This window comes from Trachypithecus francoisi, unplaced genomic scaffold (assembly GCF_009764315.1).
Source record: "Trachypithecus francoisi isolate TF-2019V2 unplaced genomic scaffold, Tfra_2.0 Lachesis_group6, whole genome shotgun sequence".
Lineage (NCBI taxonomy): Eukaryota > Metazoa > Chordata > Mammalia > Primates > Cercopithecidae > Trachypithecus > Trachypithecus francoisi.
Window position 1 is genome coordinate 88273767 of NW_022681471.1, and position 27936 is coordinate 88301702.

Genomic DNA, 27936 nt, shown 5'->3' on the forward strand with positions numbered 1-27936 from the left:
GGTGGGATTCCCCTTGGGGTCTCCCAAAGGAGGGCGGGAACAAGACCAGAGCGAAGCTTCCGCTTTCATTTCTATGGTTATTAAGTTACCCATTCTCATTAAAGGAGTATTGCGGAAGGGTGATTTTCTGTCGGCAAAGACTTCCCTAGCGACGAGTCCACCCATGAAACGGGGATGTAATAATGTCGTATCACAATGGGTGGCCTAAAAGAGCGCAAAAGCCAATCAGATGACTTACATTCTAGTAGAACGTTATATTATAGTTCATCTGACCAGTCGGTTTCGATCTCTTCTCTGCGTCTCCAAAATGCTGCCCTCCGGAATTAGGTTCTACCCCCTCCATTCCTGGCCAGTGGTTTGGTCCGACCTTAATACTGACAGGAGGCGCGAGCTGCGTTTGCGCAGAAAGCTGGCGGGGGGGTGGGGGGAGGAACATGGCGCAAGCTCTGTCTGAGGAGGAGTTTCAGCGGATGCAGGTGCCGCTCGCGGTGGGAAAGACCACCCGGCTAGGCGACCGGGGGCGGGGTAGAGAGAAGTCGTGCCATCAGCTCTGAGAAGGGGTTGGTTGGGATGGACCCTGAGTTTATGGGTGGGTCTGGAGAAGGGAAACTGAGGCTCGGAGTGGTGAGATTATTGGATTCCGAGATACTCTGCGGCTTTGAAGGTTCAACTCTGTTAGCATTGTGGGCGGGGGAGAGCGCCCTTAAGTAGGCGGTACCTTACTCAGACCTGGAGGGGATGAGACTTTTGGGCCCGTGCAGGGGACACCGTCGGCGGGTGATGATAATGGGCTTTGAGGGAAGGAGATCCTGAGAAGGCGAAACCATTTTGTCTGGAGAGGAAGGAAGCGGGTGTTGGGTCGTTTGCGTCATGGTGGTGGGAGCCCTTGAGAGGGCAGAACCATTAGCGGGTGGGAGGTGGTAAGTTTTGGGGAGATACCACTGTGCCCGGGATTGGGGAAAGACCCCAGATGTTGTCATTGTTCCTGGGAGGTGGAGATCTGTGCCATTGGTAGTTGGTAGTGCATCCTAAGAGGGGGCGGCACTGGGGTGAAGAAGGCCATGAATGGGTAATAACATTAATCACATTAATTGAGGGGAGGACCAGAGGAGGTAAACTAGTGATACCTTGGACTACAAGGAGGGAAGATCACTGGGCTTTGGGGAGGTACTCCCACTTGATTCTTTTGGGGGGACTCTGAGATTCAATGAAAGGCCATAGCATTGTACTATGAATGGGCCCTTGTTGAGAGGGTTCATCACTGGGGGGCTCTGAACAGGGTCCAGCATGGGGAGGGGAGGAACTCTGAGGGAGGACAGGTGATCCAATTGGTCCTTGAATGAGGGAAACCAACTGTCCCTGTGTGAGGGACACTGAGAATGGAAGGGCGAGTTGATTAACCCATGAATGGGGAAGGCCATTGTCATCTGAAGGGGATTCTAAGTGAGTAAGAGTCATCCAACTGGCCTACCCAAGGCCTTGTAGAGGCCTACCCTGAAGGGTGTGGGGCCATTCCCATTGGATCATGACTGGGGAGATCTTGGGAGTGGGAATACCCTTGAATGAGGAACACTGATTCCACTGGGCCATGAATGAGAGAGAACTACTGGGCTTTGTTGGGGGGCAAGTCTCAGGGGGTACAAAGGGTATTCCAATTGGACCAGGACTTGGAGAGACAGATCACTGGGTCCTGGGGAGGACAGGAGCAGGAAAGATTCTGTGAAGGCCAAGCCCTCTCACTTTGAGCAGACTACCAGAGAATAGCAAGTGGAGGCTGGTGGCGTGGGAGGGAGGGAAAAGTCCTGGTGGGGGAAGGAACCGGCCTTGCTGGGTAGAACCAGCCTCAGGGTCCTACAGGGCTGGTAGAGAGGAGGATGCTTAATTATTATTATATTATTATTTTTTTTTTTTTTTTTTTGAGACAGAGTCTGTCTCTGTTACCCAGGCTGGAGTGTGCAGTGGCACGATCTCAGCTCACTGCGACCTCCACCTCCCGGGTTCAAGCAATTCTCTTATCTCAGCTTCCCTAGTAGCTGGAATTACAGGTGCGTACCACCATGCCCAGCTGATTTTTGTATTTTTAGTAGAGATGAGGTTTCACCATGTTGGCCAGGCTGGTCTTGAACTCCTGACCTCAAGTGATCTGCCCACCTCGGCCTCTGAAAGTGTTTGGATTACAGGTGTGAGCCACTGCGCCTGACACTTTCCCTTAATTCTTTTTTTTGAGACAGAGTCTCACTGTGTCACCCAAGTTGGAGTGCAGTGGTGCAATCTCGGCTCACTGCAACCTCTGCCTCCCAGGTTCAAGCGATTCTCCTGCCTCACCCTCCCGAGTAGCTGGGACTACAGGTGTGCACCACCACACCGGCTAATTTTTTATATTTTTAGTAGAGATGGGGTTTCAACATATTGGCCAGGCTGGTTTTGAACTCGTTACCTCGTGATTCACCCACCTTGACCTCCCAAAGTCCTGGGATTACAGGTGTGAGCCACTGCACCTGGCCCTCCCTTAATTATTGAAGGCGGCGTGGATGTATTTTGAGAGACTTGGAGGTGGGGGGACCCTGGAAAGCCCACCTGTGAAAGTTGGGCAGAATACTTGACCCTCTTCCCTTAGGAAAGAGGGAGAAAGACAGGCCCCTACTCCCTGCTTTCAGGGGCCCCTAGGTCTGGTCAGAAAGATGGGCAACACCCCTGACAGTGTGTGTTCAGTGTGTGGAGAGGTCAGCCAGGATGAGGAGGAGGAACTTTATCCTGTGGGCATGGAGAGCCAGGGAACTCACACAAGCAAGACCCTGACTGGGCAGTGCTCTAGGGTGGCCTGAGTGCAGCATGGATTGTAGTGTGAGATGGAGGGGTGAGGCTAGCTGGAGTTATAAGTGGAGCTGGAAAAGGTGAGCCAGGGTCTGAGGGCCTGGAAGCTCACTTTGGGTGTAGCACATACAGGTCTTAAGGAGTAGCTACAGAGGAACATGGAGGGCATAAGGTCTGTGGGGCTTAGGGGCTTGGTTCCCTCATGGTAGGCGTAGGGACACTTTCCTGACCAAGTCTTTTCCCTTCCTGCCTCCCCCAAGGCTCAGCTCCTGGAACTCCGGACAAATAACTACCAGCTTTCAGATGAACTACGCAAGAATGGTGTTGGTGAGCCAAGAGGGCCTTATTAGATGGGGGTGGCTTTGAGGCATGGTGTCTGAGGTTTTCCCTCAGAGGCCTGGCAGGAAGGCCTTTCAGTTTCTTGCCACTGACTGAAGCTGAGTTTCCCTGCTTTCCTGACACCAGAACTCACCAGTCTTCGACAGAAGGTCGCCTACTTGGATAAGGAGTTCAGCAAAGCTCAGAAGGTACCTCCCTCCACCCATCCATCCACCTATCCATCCACCTACCCATCCACCCTTGCCTCTACCTATCTGACTCATTCATCCCTCCAGTGAGCACCTACAGTGAACCAGACTGAATGTTGCGTGCTGTTTTCATGTAGTCGTTTAGAAGATTCTCATGGAATTCTCTTTAGTTGGCTAATTTTACCTAATCCTGCTTAATTTATTGATTAATTTTAATTTACTTTTAATTCATTTCTAATTTCAGTTACTCATTCTCATTCACTGACTTTTAATTAAATATTCAATCTATCAGTAAATCTACCTTGAATCTGCCTCCCATCCTCCACTCATACTCCTGCCTTGTGCTCCTACTTCCCATCTCTGTCCTGGTCCAGTTGGGAAAATGAGAGCAAACCCAACTCTCAGATCCTCTAAAGATGAGATAGAATATAACCTAATGTGGCCCCTCAAGACATTCAAGGTTCTCCTTTGTCACTGCTCTGTCCCCAAAGCTAGCCATACCTAGCCAATGTTGATACATAATATGTGCTCAATAATATTTGTTGGATGAATGAATACAGTATGCAGAAAAGCCGGCAGTCAGGAAGTTGCACTGCTCTTTGGTAGGATGCTGATTCCCCTAAGCTGGCAATGCTCTTGGATGCCCAGCAGGGGAGCGACAGTTTCCACACTGCATGGGAAGGACAACAGAGACATGTATGGACAGATGTAGCAATGAAGCCACAATTTCTGAGCCTAGAGATCCAGCCTGTAAATGGTTAAATACCAGGGCACCTCCCTACCTCCCCCACCTGCCACCAGCCTCAAGAGCTTCCAAGAAAGGATGATTTGTGTGTGCTGGGGCCCCAGGGCAAGATTTGCATTCATTCACTCACGCCTTTGGGCTCCAAATTGTCACACATGTTCTGTGGTTGAAGATGCTCCCATCCCGCAACCCCCATCATCATTGTCCTCCCAAAACGCTTGGCACAGTTGTCTCCATATCCTAGTGAGGCAGTCCATCTCTGTTCACTTTAGCTCTCTTCCCACCCACCCCCACTTTAGGCACTGAGCAAGAGCAAGAAAGCTCAGGTAAGGAGATCTCTTGTGGGTGAGTGTGACTGGGAGACTGTCTTGGTGGGCTATTTCTGTATGCTGAGATTTCCTTGTACTGGCCTTTCTTTCTCTGTGTGCCCTTACGTCTGCTACTACCTCACTGCCATGTGTTGCTGTATCTGTCCTTGTTTCCCTATTTGTCTCTAACTCTGTGTTTCTTCCTTCTCTCTCTATCCTTTCCCCTGAGTCTCTTTCTGTCTCTGTCTCTGTCTTCCTGTTCCTGTCTCTCTGACTCATTTCTCTTCCCAATCTTCTCTTTGTCTCTCCCCTTCTTGTTCCTGTCTCTGTGATTTCTCTTTTTTTCTGCTTTCTCTCTCTGACTCTTTGTTTCTTCCCCACCTTTCCTCTCTCTTCCTAACTCGTTTCTTTTCCTGACCCTTCCTTCTCTTCTCCCTGTTCTGTTCTCTCCCTGTTGATTTCTGTTTGTTCCTCTCTCCATCTTTTTCACTCTCTCCCTCCCAATCCCTCTCCCCTTTTCTATCTCTCCCCCTTTCCCCATCTCTATCTCCTCTCTCCCCTATCATTATCTTCCTGTCTTTTCTTCTGCTGTCTTCCTCCCTGTATTCCCTTCTCTCTACCTTCCCATGTCTTTATCTCTCTTTCCCTGTCTCTCATTTTATCCCTCCCTGTGTCTCTTTCTCCTATATCACCTCATTCTCTATACCCTATGTCCTCTCCCACCCATGTCATTTTCTCCCTCTCTCTGTTTCTTTGCCCTACCTCCCTATCCTTCCTGCCCTTGCTGGAGTCCTGGCCTTGTCTGCCACTGCAGGAAGTCGAGGTATTGCTGAGTGAAAATGAGATGCTGCAGGCAAAGCTGCACAGCCAGGAGGAGGACTTCCGTTTGCAGAACAGCACGCTAATGGCCGAGTTCAGCAAGGTGCTGGTGCCTGGGATAGTCAAAGGGGAAATGAGGGGTAGGGGCCATCTGGGCTGAAACCTAACAGCAGCAGAGAGTGATTGGATAGGGTCTGGCCCTGGAGCACTGTCCGTGGTGCTGAAACAGGTCCTGGATTGCTGCTGGGGGTCAGTAATTTGACAGATGGGGCCACTAACTCTGCTGGGATTAGAAAGCTTTGAGTCCTGAGGTCAGCTGGTTCCTGGCCAAGTCACTCCTTTTATTTGAGCTTCAAGTCTCCATGTGTATAATGTCGAGTTGATGCTATGGTGCTCCAAGGTGTTGGGGGGTTTTAGGCAGAGTTCTTATGCTTAATATAGGATGGAAAAGTGTTTGAGCTTCTTCCCTTTTCTTTCTTCTCTTCACCTGACATGAGCCTGGGGTTCTACCTCTTCCAGATAATTCATCCTGGAGCTACTAATTCTATCTCTCCATTGATTTTAGTGTCCTGTCTGTTTCTAAATCTACTGCGCAGTTAGAGACATTGTCTTTTGTTCCCTCATCTATCTTCTGTATCCACAGTTAATAATTGTCTATGTTTTTAGTGTGTTTTAAGGAAAAAAGTCTCATGGCAGCAAATTTTTTTAAGATGGAGTTTCACTCTTGTTGTCCAGGCTGGAGTGCAATGGCGAGGTCTCAGCTCACTGCAACCTTTGCCTCCTGGGTTCAAGCGATTCTCCTGCCTCAGCCTCCTGGGTAGTTGGGATTACAGGCATACGCCACCATGCCTGGCTAATTTTGTATTTTTAGTAGAGATAGGGTTTCTCCATGTTGATCAGGCTGGTCTTGAACTCCCAACCTCAAGTGATCCACCCACCTTGGCCTCCCAAAGTGCTGGGATTAAAGGCATGAGCCACCGTGCCTGGCCCAAAAATGGTATTTCTAAGGCTCCATCTGAGAATATAGTGCCTGTGACCTTAAAAAAACAAAACTGAAAATAACCTTTAAGCAGATACAATACCAGGAGAGGCAGTTAAGCAAGTAGTAGTTACCAGCAGGGACTCTGTAACCAGAAGGCCTAGATTAAAATCTTGGCTCTACCTTTTACTAACTGTAACTTTGAGGAAGTTACTTAACTTGCCTAGTTCTTGGTTCCCAAATGTTTAAGATGGAAGTCATGATAATAACAGTACCTGCCTCCTCACAGGGCTTTTGTGAGGATTAAATGAATAAATGTATGTAAATCACTTACAACAGAGCCTTGCACATAGTATCAGCTATGGAAGCATTAGCTATAATATTATCCTTCTATTAACTCATCTTCCCTCTAAAATATTTGACTTTTTAACAGTTTTGTGGCCGGCATGGTGGCTCACGCCTGTAATCCCAGCACTTTGGGAGGCCAAGGCGGGCGGATCATGAGGTCAGGAGATTGAGACCATCCTGGCTAATGTGGTAAAACCCCGTCTCTACTAAAAATACAAAAAATTAGCCGGGTGTGGTGGCATGCGCCTGTAGTCCCAGCTACTCAGGAGGCTGAGGCAGGAGAATTGCTTGAACGTGGGAGGTGGAGGTTGTAGTGAGCCGAGATTGCACCACTGCACTCCAGCCTGGGCAACAGAGCAAGACTCTGTCTCGATTAAAAAAAAAAAAAAAAGTTTTATATCCACCCTGTGCCCCTGCTTTGCCTTAGTCTCTATCACTTCTCATCTGCTGTTTCTACAGCCACCTCCCTGGTGTCTTCACTTCTAGTTTCTTCTACTTAGTTCATACCACAGAGGCTGTTCTGACCTGCAGATCTTACGACATCACTCCTTTACATAATACATTCCAGTGCCCCCAGTCCTGTCCCTAGTTCAGAGGCCCTGGTATTCACATAACTGCTGGCTTCACCGACTGACTCCTCACTGCTTCCTGCCTCCAGCCTCCATGGTATCATGATTCTTGCAGAGTGAGGCAGGGGCAGACATTCTTCCATAAATCCAGCTTGTTTCCCGGCATCTGCCCTGATCCAGCACTGGGCCAGTTGCAGAGACTTCCTACATAGTCCCTTTCCTCCTCCAATTCCTCCCAGGAACTGGAAGTGCTCACAGAGAGACTACGTTAAACCTGCCACTACTCCTTATTCACCAAGACATTTCAGCTCAATTGTTCCTTCAACAAATAGTTACTGAGTACCCACCACATGCTCTATGTTCTGGAAATACAGTTGTAAGCAGCACAGAATGATCTTTACTCTTAGCTTACATTCTGGGGGTGGGATGGGGAGAAAGATGATAACAGTAAACAAATAATGCTAGTAGTGATAGCTGACATTTGTGTGGTGCTTACTGTGTGCCAAGTCCTGTTTGAAGTACTCTACATTATTCACTCATTTATTCTTTGAAATGAGCCTATGAGATATTAGTATCCCTATTTGACAGATGAGGAAAACTGAGTTCCAGGGAGATTAAGTAATTTGTCACACAGCTAGTAAATGGCAGAGTAGAAACTCACATTCAAGCAGTCTGGTTTCAGAATCTGTGCTTGTTACAAAAGAAAATTGTGATTAGTACTAGGTAAGAAAGAAATGAACAGTGCTGTGACAGAGAGTACTGGAATTTTCTCTGTTGAGGGATACCACTTTAAAGGTGACATCTGAGCAGAGCACTGAAGGATGCAAAGAAGCCAGTTATGTGAATAACTGGATGAAAGGATTGGTGTTCTGGGTAGAAAATATTGCAGGCCGGCTCGGTGCGGTGGCTCACGCCTGTAATCCCAGCACTTTGGGAGGCCGAGGTGGGCGGATCACCTGAGGTTAGGAGTTCGAGACCAGCCTGGCCAATATGGCAAAACCCCATCTCTACTAAGAATACAAAAATTAGCCGGGCATGGTGGCGCGTGCCTGTAGTCCCAGCTACTCAGGAGGCTGAGGCAGGAGAATCGCTTGAACCTGGATGGCAGAGGTTGCAGTGAGCCGAAATCGTGCCACTGTACTCCAGCCTAGGTGACGGAGCGAGACTCCATCTCAAAAAAAAAAAAAAAAGAAAAACAAAATATTGCAGGCAATAAAATAAAAATTCTCTGTAGGCCTCGATATTCTCATATGAAAATGGGGACAAGGGGCAGGGCGCAGTGGCTCACGCCCGTAATCCCAGCTCTTTGGGAGTCCGAGGCAGGTGGATCACAAGGTCAGGAGATCGAGACCATCCTGGCTAATACGGTGAAACCCCATCTCTACTAAAAATACAAAAAATGAGCCGAGCGTGGTGACGGGTGCCTGTAGTCCCAGCTACTCGGGAGGCTGAGGCAGGAGAATGGCGTGCACCTGGGAAGCGGAGCTTGCAGTGAGCCGAGATCGCGCCACTGCACTCCAGCCTGGGCGACAGAGCGAGACTCCGTCTCAAAAAAAAAAAGAAAATGGGGATAACGGATTTTCTCAGGACTGCTTTGAGAAGTGTACTTTAGCCAGGAGTTGGGCAGAGGTCTGGCTTAGTTTTATTGGCATTGTATACCTCTCCAAGACTAACGGCTGGCAATGCAGGAGCTGTCATCAGTGTTGGCCCTGGAAATGACCTGCAAGCTCTTTGTGGTGCTTAGGATGAGAGGGAGCTAACTCTGGGCCCAGGATCCAGCCCTCCACAGAAGAGGGGTGGCAGTGAGGCTGTCTGTAGCACTAACAACCTCCAGAGGAGCCTGAGGTCTTGGATTGCATCTCTGAGGTTGGAAGTAGGAAGAGGAAAATGGTTTTTGGTGTCCTCATACTTGGTATGCTCTTGGTATTTTCTGACTCTGCCACTTAAAAGATGTGTGAATTTGAAATTGTTTAACATCTCTGTGCCTCAATGTCCTTACTTGTAAAGTGGGAGGGCACCTACATCATAGGGTCATTATGGGAATTAAGTGAATTGTAAGTACATGGACAAATGCTATATAGGTTTCAGCAAATACTGTTCTGATTCTCTGCTTCTCTGCCCCTTCTCTTCCTCTGTTCAGCTCTGCAGCCAGATGGAACAGCTGGAGCGAGAGAACCAGCAACTGAAGGAGGGGGCTGCAGGAGCAGGGGTTGCCCAAGCTGGGCCCCTCGTGGATGGGGAGCTGCTGAGGCTGCAGGCTGAAAACACAGCCTTGCAGAAGAACGTGGCAGGTGCATAGAGGCCCTCCTGGGGATGCGGGGACCTTGGGGCTTGAGTAGGGCAAGAAAGGCTGTCATCCTCTCAGGGGAAGGAGAAGGGCTTCAGAAATAGAGTTGGCCCCATGCCCTGTGTGGCTTTGGACAAGCCATTTCACCTCTCTGAGGGAAAGCCTTGTCATCTACACAGTTCATGTAGTAATGTCTGTCACCCAGAAGATTGTAGTAGAGATAAAAGGTAATATCATTCTGCATTAGTTCAGTGTCTGATACCTAGCAGATGTTACAGATTAGCAGCTTGAATGTCAAAAAGGAGATATTTGCTAAGTGGAAAAAGTGAATGGAGTGTTGGGAAGATTCTGAGCCCAGATTGTAAGTGGGGCCTGGGATGAAAGCTGAAAGAAAGCTTGATAGAGTGTGGGAGCATGTGGTATGTGGAACTTTGGAGAGCAGCTGGGACGTCTGTGGTGGTGGGTGCTGGTTCCATGACTAGGAGGGAGACTTAGTAGAATGTGGATGGGAATTAGGAGGCTCTAGGAGGGATTCAGCTATAAGTCAATGGTGGCACATGGTGGGCACGGCCTTCAAGGGCTATGGGTGGGGCTTGAAGGATTGAGAATGGGATTTGTGAAAGCAGCTTGGGCTAATAGTAAACAGAATCTTAGTGGTTGATAGGGCTTAAAATATTTGTGAGAGGCTGGGCACAGTGGCCCATACCTGTGATTCCAGCACTCTGGGAGACCGAGGCAGAAGGATCTCTTGAGGCTAGGAGTTCAAGACCAGTCTGGGCAACATAGCAGGACCTTGTGTGTACTAAAAATAAAATAATTAGGCCAGGCGCGGTGGCTCACACCTGTAATCCTAGCACTTTGGGAGGCCAAGGTGGGCAGATCGCCTGAGGCCAGAAGTTCAAGACCAACCTGGCCAACATGGCGAAACCCCGTTTCTATTAAAAATACAATAATTAGCCAGGTTTGGTGGAGCATGCCTGTAATTCCAGCTACTTGGGAGGCTGAGGCAGAAGAATCACTTGAACCTAGGAGGCAGAGTTTGCAGTGAGCCGAGATCACACCACTGTACTCCAGCCTGGGTGACAGAGAGAGACTCCATGTCAAGAAAATAAACAAATAAATAAATAATAAAATAAAAAAATTAAACGGGCATGGTGTGCACTTGTAGTCCCAGCTACTTGGGAGGATCGCTTGAGCCCAGGAGTTTGAGGTTGCAGTGAGCTATGATTGCACCACTGCACACCAGCCTGGGCAACAGAGCAAGACTGTCTAGGGAAAAAGGTTTTTTTTGAGACGGAGTCTCGCTCTGTCACCCAGGCTGGAGTGCAATGGCTCAATCTCGGCTCAATGCAACCTCCGCCTCCTGGGTTCAAGCGATTCTCCTGCCTCGGCCCCATGAGTAGCTGGGATTACAGGTGCATGCGCTACCACACCCGCCTAATTTTTGTATTTTTAGTAGAGACTGGGTTTCACTATGTTGGTCAGGCTGGTCTTGAACTCCTGACCTCGTGATCCGCCCGCCTTGGCCTCCCAAAGTGCTGGGATTACAGGCGTGAGCCACCGTGCCTGGCCAGGGAAAAAGATTTTTGGGGGAGGCTGAGACAGGAGGATTGCTTGAGCTCAGGAGTTCAAGACCAGCCTGGGCAATGTAGTGAGACCTTGTCTCTACAATAACTCAAAAAATTAGCCCGGGGTGATGGCACACACCTCTGATCCCAGCTACTTGGGAGAGTGAGGTGGGAGAATCACTTGAGCCCAGGAAGTCAAGGCTGCAGTGAACTGTAATCATTCCACTGCACTCCAGCCTGGGTGACATAACAAGTCCCTGTCTCAACAACAACAACAACAACAAAAAAAAAAAGTTAGAGGCATGGATAGAGCTGAACCTTGGTCTTCTATGCATGTGGTCATTTGGCGCAGGGGCTCTGCCACCTGAGGGGTTGAAGGCCAGTTCTCCCTCTGTTCAACGCATGGCAAGAGACTTCAGAGACCACCTCATCCATAATATATCCCTGTTCTACTCACCAGCGCTGCAGGAACGCTATGGGAAAGAAACCAGGAAGTCCTCAGCTGTCAGTGAGGGCCAGGGGGACCCCCCAGGGGGCCCAGCCCCCACCGTCCTGGCCCCCATGCCGTTGGCAGAGGTGGAGCTGAAATGGGAAATGGAGAAAGAGGAGAAGAGATTGCTCTGGGAGCAGCTGCAAGGCTTAGAGGTGAATCTGGGTCTGTTGGAGCTGGAGACAGAAGGCAGGGCAGATGTTCTACCTCTGTCTATAGTCCCACGGAGATGGCTGTGACGTCACACCATCTTGTGGGCTGATGGGGTGAGGGAGGCAGATGGGCAGGGGAAGGCTTCTCCCTGTCCTTGCTGACAACAACCCTCCCATCCCTCATCCTTCCCTGCAGAGCTCAAAGCAGGCCGAAACATCCAGGCTGCAGGAGGAACTTGCTAAGGTGCGGCTGCTTGGCTCTTTCCCATTTTACTCCCAATCTGCTGGATTCTTTCCCATTGCATTCCCAATCCTAGGGCAGAAGGGGCATTGTACCCCATCAAAGCCTAGGTTTCATCATCTGTGAAATGGAGAGACTCAGTTACTTTCAGTATGGAATGGGCTAATGTGGTCCCACTATATCTTGTGCATGATAAGTTTCATCCCATCCATCTCCTCTCAGCTTTGCCCATTCACTCATTCATTCATTCATGCAAGCATTTACAGACTCCTGGCTCTTATCTTAGGACCTGGAGACCCAGGGATGAGGCACCCAGTCATGATCCTGCTTTCCAGGCCCCCCAGGCTAGCCATTCTATAACATGGCCATTGGCCACTATTTTGGGAGCATAAATACTGGGCTTTGGAGCCTGAAGGATCTGGGTGGAGATAATACTGTTGTTGCTGACCAGCTGGGCAACCAAAGACTCAGTTTCCCCATTTGTAAAATGTACTACTCACTTCTCAGGGCTATTTTGAGGATTCCACAAGATAACATAAGTAAATCCTGGCTTTCAAAAAGGACTTCATAAGAAGTGTCTATATTTATTAATTTTGTATTTGTCTTTATATTCTCAATGTTATCACTTGTCTGCACCCCTCTCCCCAGCTCTCCGAGAAACTGAAAAAGAAACAAGAAAGGTAAATTTCTTTTTCCTAGGGGTACTGGGGCTGAGGGGGAATTAACTTACGGAACTGACCCATCTACATCTGTCCTTCTGTGCCCAGTTTTTGCCGTCTGCAGACAGAAAAGGAGACTCTATTTAATGATAGCAGGTAACTGCCAGATTTGCGGGCATTGGTGGACAATTGGAACAGTGCCTAGTGAAGACTACAGGGGCAGAGCTAGGAGACTGGGCCTCAAGCCATGCCCAACACACCCCCTCCTCATCACCCCTAGGAACAAGATTGAGGAATTACAACAACGGAAGGAAGCTGATCACAAAGCCCAGTTGGCTCGAACCCAGAAGCTGCAGCAGGAACTTGAGGCTGCAAATCAGGTGATGGGGGCTGGGTTCTGAGATCCCCGGGGTAGGGGCTAGGACTGGGAGCCTGGAGAGGTCTGAGGTCCATGGAGGCTGGCTGGGGAGTCTGAGATTTCCTGTGTTGGAAATGGATTCTAGGGCACACCAGGAGCTAGGAAAATGGGAACTGGAGAGCCCTAGGAATTGTTATAGGAGTCTTTGTGAGTGTAAGATCTCAGGGGGCTAAGGACTTCGGGGGCTGTGTGCTATAAGTTTGTGTAAATATGAAACTCCTGGAGGTTTGAGACCACAGTCTGGATGAATCTGTGGTCACTAGGGCCTAGGACCAGGAATTGGGGTAAGTCTGAACTCCCTGGGCGCTGGGTGACTTTGAGACATTAGGGGCTGGGATATCAGTAAATTTGGGACTCCAAGGGCTGAGGACATGGCTGGGTAGATATACGACTTTCAAGGGTGAGACAGTTGGGGCTGAAGGCTGAGTGCATTTGAGACCCTCAGGATCTGGGCGCTGGCTTGGGCCTAAGACACCTAGGAAGTGGGATCATATGGGCTAGGTAGTCCTGAGATCCTTGGGGGCTGTGAACAAAAAGCTTGTCAGTCTGAGACCTCCAGGGGCTGGAGCAAAAGTTTAGGTGGGTCTGAGTCTCCTGAGGACTGGGGGCTGGATGACTCTGAAGCCTCTGGGTTTCCTTCTAGAAAAGGTGAGTCTGAGGTCCCTTGGAATGGAGGATATGGTGGCTTGTGGTTCTGAAGTCCCTAGAAACTGGGAACATGGGGTCTAAGACAGGAGTCTGGGTAAAGCTAAGACCCCCAGGAACTGGTGGTTAGCTGGGTCTGAAGATCCCAAGAGACTGGGGAGCAGAGTGACAGGTGAAGGAGTCAGTCTGAGAGTTCACCAGGACCTGGAAACTAGGAGGTTGTGAGTTTGAGACTTCTAGGATCCGGAACTAAGAGTTTGGGTGGATCTCACTTGGGAGATAGGGACATGGGAGATGAGTGTGTCTGAAACCCCTGGTGGTTGGGATTGGGAGGCTGGGTGAAGCTGTCATCCTTGTGTGCTGACTACATCTGAGATCCATGGGGCTGACTGTGTCTGAGAATCCTGGAGCTCCCAAGCTGGAATCTGGGTGAGTATGAGACCTCTTATGGATGGGAGCTGAGTGAGTTTGAACCACGCAGGAGCTACAGCCAGGAGACTAGATGTGCCTGAGATCTTGGAGGCTGGGATAGAGGGGCTGACTGTGTCTGAAGCCCCTGAGGGTAGTGACCTGGCGTCTGGGTGAACCTGAGATTGCTGCTGGCTAGTCTGAGACCACAGGTGCTGGGAACATGCTGTCGGGTGGTCAAAGAGGGAGTCTGTACGGTTGTATGCACCCCAGGAGAGGCTGAGGTGTAAAATGGGCTCCCCTGGTCTCCACAGAGCTTGGCAGAGCTGAGAGATCAGCGGCAAGGGGAACGCCTGGAACATGCGGCAGCTTTGCGGGCCCTACAAGATCAGGTATGTTGTACTGGTTGGCTCAGGGAGCTGGGGTTCAGGATGGGGGCAGCCTGAGTGGGTACTACATAGGCAGGCAAGGTCCCAGGGGTCCTGCTTCCCCCAGGCCTTCGTGTGTGTTTGTGTGTGTGTGTGTCCTTTCTTTCTTGGCTGTGGGTAGGTCCTGTCCCGCTGTTCTGGACCCACTCTCACCTGCTGTGGGCATGGGGCCAGGTATCCATCCAGAATGCAGATGCACAGGAACAAGTGGAAGGGCTTTTGGCTGAGAACAATGCCTTGAGGACTAGCCTGGCTGCCCTGGAGCAGGTAAAGGACACCTGGGGGCCCTTGCTGATCCCTGTCTTGTTCCCCCATCTCCATCTGTTTCTGGTACACATCAGGGTAGGGTGGTCTGGACCCCATGCTATTCTCCTGTCTTTGTTTCTGTTGCTCCTTTCAGTTGGCATCCAGCCCTCTTCTCTCTGGCCATCCATCCCTACTTTTTTTTTTAACTTTAAAAAATTTTATTAGGGAGGCTGAGGCAGGAGAATTGCTTGACCAGGACCCAGGAGGCAGAGGTTGCAGTGAGCCGAGATCACGCCACTGTACTCCAGCCTGGGTGACAGAGCAATACTCTGTCTCAAAAAAAAAAAAAAAAAACCAGGCTTGGTGGCTCACACCTGTAATCCCAGAACTTTGGGAGGCCGAGGCAGGCAGATCACCTGAGGTCAGGAATTCGAGACCAGCCTGACCAACATAGAGAAACCCCATCTCTACTAAAAATACAAAATTAACTGGGTATGTTGGCAGGCGCCTGTAATCCCAGCTACTCGGGAGGCTGAGGTGGGAGAATCGCTTGAGCCGGGAAGTGGAGGTTGCGGTGAGCTGAGATCGTGCCATTGCACTCCAGCCTGGGCAACAAGAGTGAAACTCCATCTCAAAAAAAAAAAAAAAAAAACTTATTGGCCGGGCGTGGTGGCCCACACCTGTAATCCCAGCACTTTGGGAGGCAGAGGTGGGCAGATCACCTGACATCAGGAGTTTGAGACCAGCCTGGCCAACATGGCGAAACCTCGTCTCTACTAAAAATACAAAAATTCGGCTGGGCGCGGTGGCTCACGCCTGTAATCCCAGCACTTTGGGAGACCGAGGCGGGCGGATCACGAGGTCAGGAGATCGAGACCATCTTGGCTAACATGGTGAAACCCCGTCTCTACTAAAAATACAAAAAAATTAGCTGGGCGTGGTGGCAGGAGCCTGTAGTCCCAGCTACTTGGGAGGCTGAGGCAGGAGAATGGCGAACCCGGGAGGCAGAGCTTGCAGTGGGCCGAGATTGCTCCACTGCACTCCAGCCTAGGCGACAGAGTGAGACTCCATCTCAAAAAAAAAAAAAGAAAAAAAAAATTTGGCTGGGCTTTGGGAGGCTGAGACGGGCGGATCACCTGGGGTCCGGAGTTCGAGACCAGCCTGGCCAATATGGTGAAACCTCGTCTCTACTAAAAATACAAAAAAATTAGCTGGGCATGGTGGTGCACGCCTGTAATCCCAGCTACTTGGGAGGCTGAGGCAGGAGAATTGCTTGAACCTGGGAGGCAGAGAATTGCTTGAACCTGGGAGGCAGAGGTTGTAGTGAGCCGATATTGTGCCACTGCACTCCAGCCTGGGCGACGGAGTGAGACTCCGTCTCAAGAAAAAAAAAAAAAAATTAGCCGGGTGTGGTGGTGCCTATAATTCCAGCTACTTGGGAGGCTAGGAGGCTGAGGTAGGAGAATCGATTGAACCTGGGAGGCGGAGGCTGCAGTGAGCTGAGATGGTGCCACTGCACTCCAGCCTGGGTGACAGAGCAAGACTCCATCTCAAAAAAGAGAAAAAAAAATTATTTTGTAGAGACAGGGTCTCACCGTGTTGCCCAGACTGGCTCCAACTTCTGGCCTCAAGCTGTCTTCCCACCTCGGCCTCCTAAAGTGCTGGGATTACAGACGTGAGCCACTGTGCTTGGCCTATCTCTGCTTTTCTTTCTTTCTGGTTTCTCTCTAGTAAAGTGCATGAAATGTACTAATCTTAAGTGTACACTCAGTGAATCCTCTCTTCCTCTCTCTCTGCCTCTGTCCCTCTCTTTTTTCTCTCTTTCTCTCCCCGCCACCATAGCCACTACCCAGATCAAAGTATAAAGCACTTTTAGTACCTCAGAAGGTCCCCTTTATCCCTTCAAAGTCAGTCTCCCCCAGAAGTAACCATTATTCTGATCTCTAGCAACATAAGATTCATTTCGCTTGTTCTTTAACTTCATATAAATGGAATCAGCTGCTCTTTGTCTCTGACTTCTTTCTGGTAGCACTATGTAAGTTATCCACGTGCAACACAGGTGTGTTCTCTTATTGTTGTGTGGTATTCCATTGTATGAACATGCCACATTTACCCATTCTCTTCATTGCTTTTCTGTTTGAAATTTCCTCTCTCTTCCTGGTGGTCTTCCCACCTCCCTCCCTGTTTCCCTGGAACTAGGAGGCTCATACCCTGTCCCTGGCCCCTGGGGTCCCTTTCACTCTACTTCTTATCACCACTACTTTCTCCAGATCCAAACAGCAAAGACCCAAGAACTGAATATGCTCCGGGAACAGACCACTGGGCTGGCAGCTGAGTTGCAGCAGCGGCAGGCTGAGTACGAGGACCTTATGGGACAGAAAGATGACCTCAACTCCCAGCTCCAGGTAACACCTTTGGCTCTGGCCTATCTCTTCCTAGTTCCCTAGTAATGGCCCAGGGAAGTCCCCAGTAGGGTAGAGTGGGAAGACTGGAGTCAGGAGGACTTAGGTTCCAGTCTGGCTCCCTAACTTATTAGCACTTTTGTGTTCTGGGACAAGTCATTTCACTTCTCTGAAACTAGCCTCTTCAGTTAGTTAGGATATCCATTTTTTTCATTTTATTTTTATTTCTTATTTTATTTTATTTTATTTTATTTTATTTTATTTACTTTTTGAGATGGAGTCTCACTTTGTCGCCCAGGCTGGAGTGCAGTGGCGTGATCTCGGCTCACCGCAAGCTCTGCCTCCCGGGTTTTCGCCATTCTCCTGCCTCTGCCTCCGGAGTAGCTGGGACGACAGGCGCCCGCCACCACGCCTAGCTAATTTTTTGTATTTTTAGTAGAGACGAGGTTTCACCGTGTTAGCCAGGATAGTTTCAATCTCCTGAACTCATGATCCGCCCACCTCGGCCTCCCAAAGTGCTGGGATTACAGGTGTGAGCCACCGCGCTTGGCCTCTTTTTTTTTTTTTTTTTTTTTTTTTTTTGAGATGGAGTCTCACTCTGTCGCCCAGGCTGGAGTGCAGTGGCACGATCTCAGCTCACTGCAGCCTCCGCCTCCTGGGTTCAAGTGATTCTCCTGCCTCAGCCTCCCAAGTAGCTGGGATTACAGGCGCCTGGCACCACACCCAGCTAATTTTGTATTTTTAGTGGAGACGGGGTTTCACCATGTTGTTCAGGCTGGTCTCAAACTCCTGACCTCAGGAGATCCACCCGACTCAGCCTCCCAAAGGATATCCATTCTGATTCCATAATAGAAACCAGAATAATAGTAGATTAAATAAGATACAAATTTAGTTTTCTCTCATTAAAAGTCCAGGTATGTTGTTCAGGGATGGAATGATGGCTTTCCAGTCATCAGTGACCCAGTTCTTTCTCCATTGCTGTTCCTCCACCTTCAACACAAGACTTTTATCTTGGCATCCAAGACAGTTGCTGAAGCTCCCCGACCATCATGTTTGTATTCTATCTGGAAGGAAGGAGGAAAGGGGGCAGGGAAGAATGTGCCTCTTTCCTTTAAGAGCATAACCTACATTACACTCACTACTTCCGCATACACAAATAAATCACATGGCCACACCTAACCATGAGGGAGGAGGGGAAACATCTGCTAGACAGCTGTATGCCTGATTATTATAAATTTTATTGCTAGGAAAGTAAGGGAGAATGAATACTGGGGAGCAACTAGCAGTCTCTGCTATATTTCCTATCCAGAAATTGAGATCACAATACCAACTTTACCAGGGAGAAGGGAGATGGTCTACCAGATGGTCCTGGGTGACTAGCACCTACTGGATGCTCTTTATCAAACTCTTTCCCCTTGGTGTCTGCATTAGGAGTCATTACGGGCCAATAATCGGCTGCTGGAACAACTTCAAGAAATAGGGCAGGAGAAGGAGCAGTTGACCCAGGAACTACAGGAGGCTCGGAAGGTAGGGGAACATGAGGGTTGAGGGGAGAGGATGAGGGGTAGGAATTGGCTCAGTCCATGGGAATGGGAAGAGGTGATATAGCCAAATATGTGGGGATAGGAGGGAAAGGAAAATTGACTGGTTTGTGGTTGACTAGTTTCTTGGCCAAATCCATCAGAGTGGGAGGGGAAAGAAAGAAAGTGACCAGTTCTATAAGGATGGGTGAGTGCCTTAGCCAGTTCAATGGGGATGGGAGTGGAGTTTGGCTAGTTCTTTGGGCATGGGAAGAGGGTGGGAGGCCTTTTTTCAATGTTGTGGAATGAAGTTGACTGCCATCGTCCTGGTCCCCAGAGTGCTGAGAAGCGGAAGGCCATGCTGGATGAGCTAGCAATGGAGACGCTGCAAGAGAAGTCCCAGCACAAGGAAGAGCTGGGAGCAGTTCGTCTACGGCATGAGAAGGAGGTGCTGGGGGTGCGTGCCCGCTATGAGCGTGAGCTCCGAGAGCTGCATGAAGACAAGAAGCGTCAGGAGGAGGAGCTCCGTGGGCAGATCCGGGAGGAGAAGGTGGGTGGGTAGATGACGATGCCCTTCTTCCTCTAAAACCTGGGGACCACAGTGTTGCTGATAGGCCAATGGGTGGCGTGCATCAGGTGCCCACTCCTCTGCCTGCCTGGCCCATGACAGTCTGCCCCATCCCAGGCCCGGACACGGGAGCTGGAGACTCTCCAGCAGACAGTGGAAGAACTTCAAGCTCAGGTACACTCCATGGATGGAGCCAAGGGCTGGTTTGAACGGCGCTTGAAAGAAGCTGAGGTGAGTTGGTGATGCCTGGTGAGGAACAAGAGGTTGATTGGGGCCCTCATGTCAAACCAGAGAAACAGGAGTAGTCAGGCCCTGGAACTTCCTGAGATTTTCTGGACTTAGGGATATCCCCACAGTCCCTGGCTCAATAGCAGCTCTCTGAAGTGGATCAGGGGATGGCCATCAGATAGGACAGACTGTCATGTGTTTTGGCTGCCCTGCCTTTATGCAAATTTGGAAAGGCACCTCTTTCTCCTGAAACTGTACTTCTGTCAGGAAATTAATGCAATACACTGATGTTATTTGAATAAGAACCTGCTGGGTGCGGTGGCTTATGCCTGTAATCCCAGCATTTTGGGAGGCCGAGGTGGGCGGATCACTTGAGGTCAGGAGTTCAAGACCAGCCTGGCCAACATGGTGAAACCCTGTCTCTACTAAAAATACAAAAATTAGCTGGGCATGGTGGCCGGCGCCTGTAATTCCAGCTACTCAGGAAGCTGAGGCAGGAGAATCACTTGAACCCAGGAGGCAGAGGTTGCAGTGAGCTAAGATTGTGCCACTGCACTCCAGCCTGGGTGACAGAGCGAGACTCTGTCTCAAAAAAGAACCTTTGTTGCCATTTTCTGGAAATCTCATGATACATTGAAAGGCATTGTCATGTAGCAGTGAAGAGCACAGGCTGGAGCCAGTTGTTTGTCTAGGTTTGAATCCTGGCTGGGCTGTTTCCTAGCTGTGTGACCTTGGGCAGTTTATCTGACCTCTCTGTGGTCTGTTTTCATCAATGGTAGAAAGGGGATAACAATAATATCTACCATCTAGGTATTACGGGAGGATTACAGAAAATGAGTTAATATATGTAAAACCCTTAGAACATTCTTGGCACATAGTAAGCGCTGTATGTTTTGTTAAATAAAATAAAATGTAAATGCAAATCTAGGTCACCATGTGAATGGTGCAGCTTTAGATGTGACACTTCTGTATACTGCCTAAGGGCATGTGGGGTTCCCTGCAGGAGGGTCATTTCTGCGTACCTCTGGGCCCCCATTGCAGTCCCTCATACCCCTAACTGGGCATGATATCTTCTGGGGGGCTGTGGCCAGACCTGGGACTTGTCTTGTAGGAATCCCTGCAGCAGCAGCAGCAGGAACAAGAGGAAGCCCTCAAGCAGTGTCGGGAGCAGCATGCTGCGGAGCTGAAGGTGCCTCGCATGATGGTGTTCCTCTCTCCAGACAGTGACGGGCCCTCCTGGGAGGACAGAGGCTTCCCAAGCCAATGCCTAAGCTGCTTTCTGCTTTGCAGGACAAGGAGGAGGAGCTACAGGAAATGCGGGATCAGCTCGAGCAGGCCCAGGAGGAGCGGGACTGCCACCTGAAGACCATTAGCAGCCTGAAGCAGGTCAGTGGTCCTTGCACAGCCCCCAGACACACCCCTGATCCTCAGCGTGCAGGAGAGGCAGGGAGGGAGCATGCTTCAGGCAGCCCTTCCGGCACCTACCAGCCATGCCTGCTTTCTCACACAGGAAGTGAAGGACACAGTGGATGGGCAGAGGATCCTGGAGAAGAAGGGCAGTGCTGCGGTAAGACGGAGGGGTGCCCAAGCACGGCTCCCTCCTACCTGCAACCTCCCTCCTATGGGCCCACTGGGCCTTAGTCCTCATCTTACCCCTGTCCCCCACAGCTCAAGGACCTCAAGCGGCAGCTGCATTTGGAGCGGAAACGGGCAGATAAGCTGCAGGAGCGGCTGCAGGACATCCTCACTAATAGCAAGAGCCGCTCAGGTGAGGGACCAGGACAGGGAGAGGAGGCTGAGGCATGGGGGAGGCAGGGCCTGGGCCTGCAGGCTGCAGGTCAGTCCTTCATCTTCCTTAGCTGTGCTTTCCTGCTTCTGTCGCTCTGGAACTCCATCTGTCTTTTACCTTTTCTCTGTCTCTCCTCTGATTCTTTCTCTGCATTTTCTCTTTATTTCTATCTTTCTGTCTCGTTTTTGCCCGGTCTTCTCAGTTTCTGTCTCTGCCTCTGTCTCAGTTTGTTCTCTCTCTTTCCTGTATATTTGCCTTTATATCTTTGCTTTCTTTCTCTAGTTTTCTCTTTTTTTTTTTTTTTTTGAGACAGAGTTTCGCTCTTGTTGCCCAGGCTGGAGTGCAATGGTGTGATCTCCACTCACTGCAACCTCCGCCTCCCGGGTTCAAGCAATTCTCCTGCCTCGGCCTCCTGAGTAACTGGGATTACAGGCATGCACCACCACACCCGGCTAATTTTGTATTTTTAGTAGAGGCAGGGTTTCTCCATGTTGGTCAGGCTGGTCCCAAACTCCCAACCTCAGGTGATCTGCCTGCCTCAGCCTCCCAAAGTGTTGGGATTACAGGCATGAGCCACTGCGCCCAGCGCCCCCTTACTTTTCTCTGTCCCTTTATCTTTTCCCACCACTCTATCTCTGTCTCCTCTTCCTCTCTCTTCTGTTTGTCTGTTTATATCTCTGTCTCCTCACTATATGTCCTACGTTACACACTCCCACACCTCACTTGGCGTTTCTAAATCTATTGTATACAATCTCTCATTCTATAAATCTCCACACTCAAGTACAGGATGTCTGATATAAAACTCCCTGAGTCCCTGCCCTCCAGAAGCCCCCAGTTGAGCTAGGGAGACAGACTTATACACAGTCAGCAACACTGTGGTGTTTTCATTATACAACTAATCCAATCTGTTATTTCTGCCACTTCAAGGAGAAGACACACACACACACACGCACAACTTTAGTTGCTTCAGCCTTTTTTTAGATGGGGATGGCCTATAAATACATTTAAGTAAGTGAAATGCAGTGATGGCTCTGTTGTATCTCCTAGATCACAGACTCAAAGAAAACTTGGTCCCTTGTTCCCCTACTCGGGATATCTATGGATCCCCACTCAGTCACCCCACCCTTGCGGAGATCCTTGAGGGCTTTAAGTGACGTGGCAAAACAGATGTATCTCTCACCAAATCAATTTCTTTCTGAGGCACTCAGTCTCCCGAAGTAACCTTTCTTTATAAAGGAGGAGTTTTGTTTCTGTTTTATCACAGACGAATGTAAGAATCTTGGGAAAGGTGTAATCCCAGCACTTGGGAGGCCAAGGTGGGTGGATCACCTGAGGTCAGGAGTTCAAGACCAGCCTGGCCAACATGGTGAAACCCTGTCTCAACTAAAAATACAAAAAATCAGCTGGGCCTGGTGGTGGGCACCTGTAATCCCAGCTGCTTCAGGAGGCTGAGTCAGGAGAATTGCCCGAACCCAGGAGGCAGGGGTTGCAGTGAGCCAAGATTGCGGCATTGCACTCCAGCCTAGGCGACAAGAGCGAAACTCTGTCTAAAAAAAAAAGAAAAGAATCTTGGGAAAAGTTACAATTGTATACCATACATTCAATACATTCACCTTGTCCATTAGATTAAACTGAGATTTAGGTGTGTGGTTACAAGAGCCTGCTTGCATCTTTTTTTCTCTCTGTCTCTGTCTCTGCTCTGGCTCACTTCTTTCTCCAGGGTCTCTGTTAGTTTCTGTCATCTGCTCTGGCTTTCCATCTCTGGCATTTTCTCTCTGTAAGCAGATGTGCCCTGTGCCCTCCTAGCCGTCTTCCTTTCTCTGAACGCTGTGTCCCAATGTGTCTGCCATTTGAGTCCCATGTGTACCCACATCGTTGTGTTTCTCCAACCTCTTCCATTTTCTCCCTCTCCTTTTGTATGTGTTTCTCCAGAAAGGCAGCTCTTTTTTTTCTTTTCTTTCTTTCTTTTTTTTTTTTGAAACAGAGTCTCACTCTGTCACCCAGGCTGGAGTGCAATGGTGCGATCTTGGCTCATTGCAACCTCCGCCTGCCAGGTTCAAGCGATTCTCCTGCCTCAGCCTCCTGACTTGCTGAAATTACAGCATGCACCACCACACCTCGCTAATTTTTGTATTTTTAGTAGAGACGGGGTTTCTCCATGTTGGCCAGGCTGTTCTCAAACTCCTGACATCAAGTGATCCACCCGCCTCGGCCTCCCAAAGTGCTGGGATTATAGGTGTGAGCCAGTGCGCCCGGCCTCAGCTCTTTTTTCTGTCTCTGTCTCTCCCTGTCCTCCTGTCTGCTTCTGCCTTTCCGGTGCCTCGGTGTCTCTCTTTCCATCTCTGTTAAATCTGTTTCTGCCTTTTCCTGCTGGTTGCTGCTCTGGGACTCAGGGGTACTGGGGCTCAAGTTTCTCTTCCCTCTACCACCCAGGCCTTGAGGAGCTGGTTCTGTCAGAGATGAACTCACCAAGCCGGACCCAGACAGGGGACAGCAGTAGCATCTCCTCCTTCAGCTACCGGGAGATCTTGCGGGAAAAGGAGAGCTCGGCTGTTCCAACCAGGGTAAGGGGAAAGGAAGAACCTATAGCTCCAGCTTCTCTCAACCCAAAACTGAGAACCCTTCCCCTTTTCTCCTCACTTAAATCCATCTCCTACTTTGGGCGCAGCACACATATTTTCTTGCCAACTTCTCCCCAAGCCCACCGACTTGGATTCGGATTGCTACATGTGGGACAGGCCATTCTCTCTCTCTCTGACTTTCTGTTCCATCATCTGTGGGCTAATTCCCCCTTCTCTGGTGCCATAAAGTATATGGCTCATAGTAGCTGCACCATCCAAGGAGAAGGTCCCTTTTTCCAACTTGTAACCATCACGAATTATTATTGCCAGCTATCATGTCAGCCTCTTTACCAGCCACTTTCCTTTGGAAATAACTTTTTTATTGTTCCACAAATAGTATGTGCGCATTGTAGTACATTTTTTAAAAACCACAAATGAGCAAAGATTTTTTAAAACCTTAAATGTCTGGCCGGTATGGTGGCTCATCCCTATAATCCTAGCACTTTGGGAGGCCAAGGTGGGTGGATCACATGAGCTCAGGAGTTTAAGACCAGCCTGGGAAACACGGTGAAACTCCAACTCTATTTAAAAAAAACAAAAACCAAGAAACCTTAGATGTCAAAAAAAAAAAAATGTTTTCACCATCCAGAAGTCACCATTATAAATTCTTAGTTCAGGGCTGGGCGCAGTGGCTCATGCCTGTAACCCCAGCACTTTGGGAGGCTGAGGTGGGCAGATCACTTGAGGTCAGGAGTTTGAGAACAGCCTGGCCAACATAGCAAAACCTTGTCTCCATTAAAATACAAAAATTAGCCGGGCATGTTGGTGCGTGCCTGTAATTCCAGCTACTCGGGAGGCTGAGGCAGGAGAATCGCCCGATCCTGGGAGGCAGAGGTTGCAGTGAGCCAAGATCTTGCCATTGCACTCCAGCCTGGGCAACAAGAGTGAAACTCTGTCTCAAAAAAAAAAAAAAAAATTTAATGTCATCTAATACTTTGACCTTAACCAGATTTCTCTAGTTGGCCCCAAAATGTCCTTTCTTGCTGGTTTTATGAAAACTAGCATTCAGATTCAGAGCACATGTACATCTGGTTGTTTTATGACCCTTAAATCTCTTTAGTGTGGTCCCTTTTTACCTGAGACCAACTTGTTGAAGAGGCCAGCCCAGTCACCCCATAGGAAGTATGCTACCTTTTGGGTTTTTCTGCTGGCTTCCTGGTGGTATGATTTAACATGTCCCTCTCTCTTCCAGTTTTCCTGTCAGCTGGAAGTTAGATCGCATTTGCTTTGGGATCTTCCTTTAATCCTCTCCACAAGGCTCTGATGTGGTTACTCTCTACCCCCGTTTAGGCAGAGGGGAAAACAGAGTCTGAGGGTACCAAGATGGGCCTACAGTTCCATCTTCAGGGCCCACGTTCTCTCATCCACCTCTGGCCTGGTTCTCCTCCCCAGTCCCTGACACCTGTCTGGGGTCAGTGGTGCTGAGCCTGGGTCTGGCCTCTCCCCTTCTCTTTCTGCAGTCCTTATCCAGCAGCCCTCAGGCCCAGCCCCCTCGGCCAGCAGACCTGTCAGATGAGGAAGTGGCTGAGCTCTTTCAGCGGCTGCAGAGACACAGCAGGAGAAATGGATGCTGGAGGAGAAGGTGCTGCCTGCCTGCCTGCCCATCCCCACTTGAAGTGCCCTTGGGAGTGTGGGGTCTGTCCAAGGCCCGCCTCATGTGTGAACGTGTACAGTAGAGGGGTCTCAGGTGGGCTGGGCCATCTTGCAGTGAAGCACCTGGAGGTGAGCAGTGCTTCCATGGCAGAGGACCTCTGCCGGAAGAGCGCCATCATTGAGACCTACGTCATGGACAGCCGATCGGTCAGTGCCCCCTTTTCCCTGGCCCTCAGCCCTGGTCCAGCCTTCACCTGGCCCTCCCTCTCCATTATGTGCTGCGGCTTCTCTCCTCTCCTCTCGGAACTCAGCGAAGCTACTGACAAGACCATGGCCTGTGGAGGGGAGAACAGGAAAGCACTGTCTCTTGATCTCGCCTCCTCCCTCTTCTTCCTTTCTCTGTCATCTCTCCACTCTCCATTCTCCAGTGTGTCTCTCTGTCCGCTTTCTCCTTTCCTCTCCCTGTGCCTCATCTTCCTCTCCTCTCTCCTTCTCTCTTCTCCCTGTTTCTCTTTTTCACCTACTCCTTCATCTTGTCTCGCTGTCTATATTGTTCTATCTCCATACATTTTCCTTCTCTGTATCTTCATTGCTTTTGCTCCTTTCTTTCAAACCTTCTCCTTCACAGATTTTCTTTATTAATCAGAATCATACTGACGAACATGTGCTGAGGACTTTCTGTGTGCTCTGTGCTTCGCACGCAGTCATGTGCATCTTTCCAGTTCCACAAGTTAGTTATCCTCATTTCTCGGGGCCACAGAGCTAGCGAGTGACAGAGCTAGGTTTCGTATGTCAAAGCCTCTGTCCTCCATGACATGGCTTTTCCTGCTCCCTTCTTCCCTGGTATTCGTCTCCCTCTTTTCTCCTCTGGCTCTGCCTGGCTCTCCTCTGGTTCTGCCGAGGGGGTGGTTTTCAGCCTGGGCCCTTGCAGATGTGTCTGTGGCAGCAGGCCACACAGACCGCAGCGGGCTGGGCAGCGTCCTGAGAGACCTAGTGAAGCCAGGCGACGAGAACCTTCGGGAGATGAACAAGAAGCTGCAGAACATGCTGGAGGAGCAGCTCACTAAGAATATGCACTTGCACAAGGCGAGTGTGGCCTGCCAGCCTACCCATCTGTTCACCCACCCCCACCTGCCTACCCAGCCACAGCCCCTGGGTTATCTGCCAGTCCCCTTGCCCACCCACCCAGCCTGTCCTCCCAGCTATCCTCCTACCCACTCATCAACTACCCCATCATGCTCTCATCTTCCACTGTCTCATCAACTTATTATCATTCATTCCTTCCATGTACCGCTCATCCATTTATCTACACATTCACCCAACCATTTGCCCAATCTACTACTTACTCATTGTCTACACCATGTCCTGCCACCCATTTCTGACATATCATTCTCTTATCTACTCATCAATTGCCCCTTGTGTTACCTTTCACCCACCCAGTGACCTGCCTGCCCATCTGTTGATCTCCATCTGTCCTCTGGACAATTCATTCGTCCACCAATTTGTCTACCATAGATCCCCCATGCCCATGAGTCCACACACACATCTTTTTGCCCAACCTGCCACCCAAAGACTTTCCCCATCTCTGAGAGTCAGAAAGGAGTCAGACCCAGCTCCTGCCTTTGAGAAGCAAGCTCACACTTAGTAGAAGAGCAGGTGGCCAGAGTGGTGATGTATCCTGCAGCAGCACCATGCTGCAGGAGGCGTCCCACTCCCATATCTGTAGCTCCCCACCCATCCTCATGACTTTTCTGAGCCCAGCCCACTGCTGGGGGTGCTGTGAGTACCTTCCCATCCCAGGCAAGACACAGCTGAGCATTGATTAATGAAAGAGTGTGAAGGAAATCACAGATGATACCCTGCATTTGGCAAGGGAGCAGCCTGTCCCCTTTTCTGGCCCTGATGGTTCATTTGTTTCTTAGGACATGGAAGTTCTGTCCAGGAAATTGTGCGGCTCAGCAAGGAGTGCGTGGGGCCTCCTGACCAGACCTAGAGCCAGGAGAAACCAGCTAAAGACCTGCAGGCTGCACCCACCTCCTCCCCTTCCTACCCCCTAGGATGCCATTCCCTTGGGCTGTTGTGGGGAAATGAGGGCTGAAGCCAAAATCAAATAGCTTGGGAGACGGACATTAAGGGACTAAGGCCTGATGGTTAGTGTTAATGATCCTGTCTTAGGGCAGAGGCCACCAGGGAGTGGGGATCCTGAAGGAAGGGGCAGGGATTTCTCCTTCTCCTTGGTCCTGGCTCCCAAGGGCTTCTGTCTTCATCTCTGCATGAGCTCTCCTTCCCAGAGACCAACTCTTTTTTATTTTATTTTATTTTATTTTTTAATTTATGTCTGGAGCCTGGCTACTCTGCATTTGGGATTGGGGATGTTGGGTGGGTGTGTGGCCCATGTTCAGCGTTCTAGCAACACGTGTGTGTGTGTGTGTAAAGGCTGTGCAGCCAAAATACCATCTGGCCAGACGGGCCCACCCACTGACTGTCTCGTCTCATTCTTTTCAACCAGGAGGGACGTGCTGGGGGCGGGGAGGTTCACACTATTGGAATAGGGAGGGAGGTCT

General features: G+C 49.9%; 1 protein-coding gene across 1 annotated transcript; it reads left to right on the forward strand.

Moving 5' to 3' along the window:
• The first annotated feature begins 404 nt into the window (after positions 1-404).
• GRIPAP1 (GRIP1 associated protein 1) lies at positions 405-27851 on the forward strand. The gene is given in 30 exon segments (XM_033201877.1): positions 405-476; positions 3075-3141; positions 3280-3341; positions 4386-4412; positions 5209-5316; positions 9250-9400; positions 11425-11609; positions 11803-11850; positions 12496-12527; positions 12615-12662; positions 12787-12886; positions 14292-14369; positions 14580-14672; positions 16922-17056; positions 18485-18580; positions 18911-19123; positions 19259-19372; positions 20481-20558; positions 20660-20755; positions 20880-20936; positions 21038-21137; positions 23592-23722; positions 25240-25318; positions 25321-25361; position 25409; positions 25488-25583; positions 26304-26458; positions 27295-27307; positions 27310-27351; positions 27354-27851. Coding segments are annotated over 30 exon segments (2520 nt in total). The 5' UTR covers positions 405-434; the 3' UTR covers positions 27386-27851.
• Positions 27852-27936: the final 85 nt, after the last annotated feature.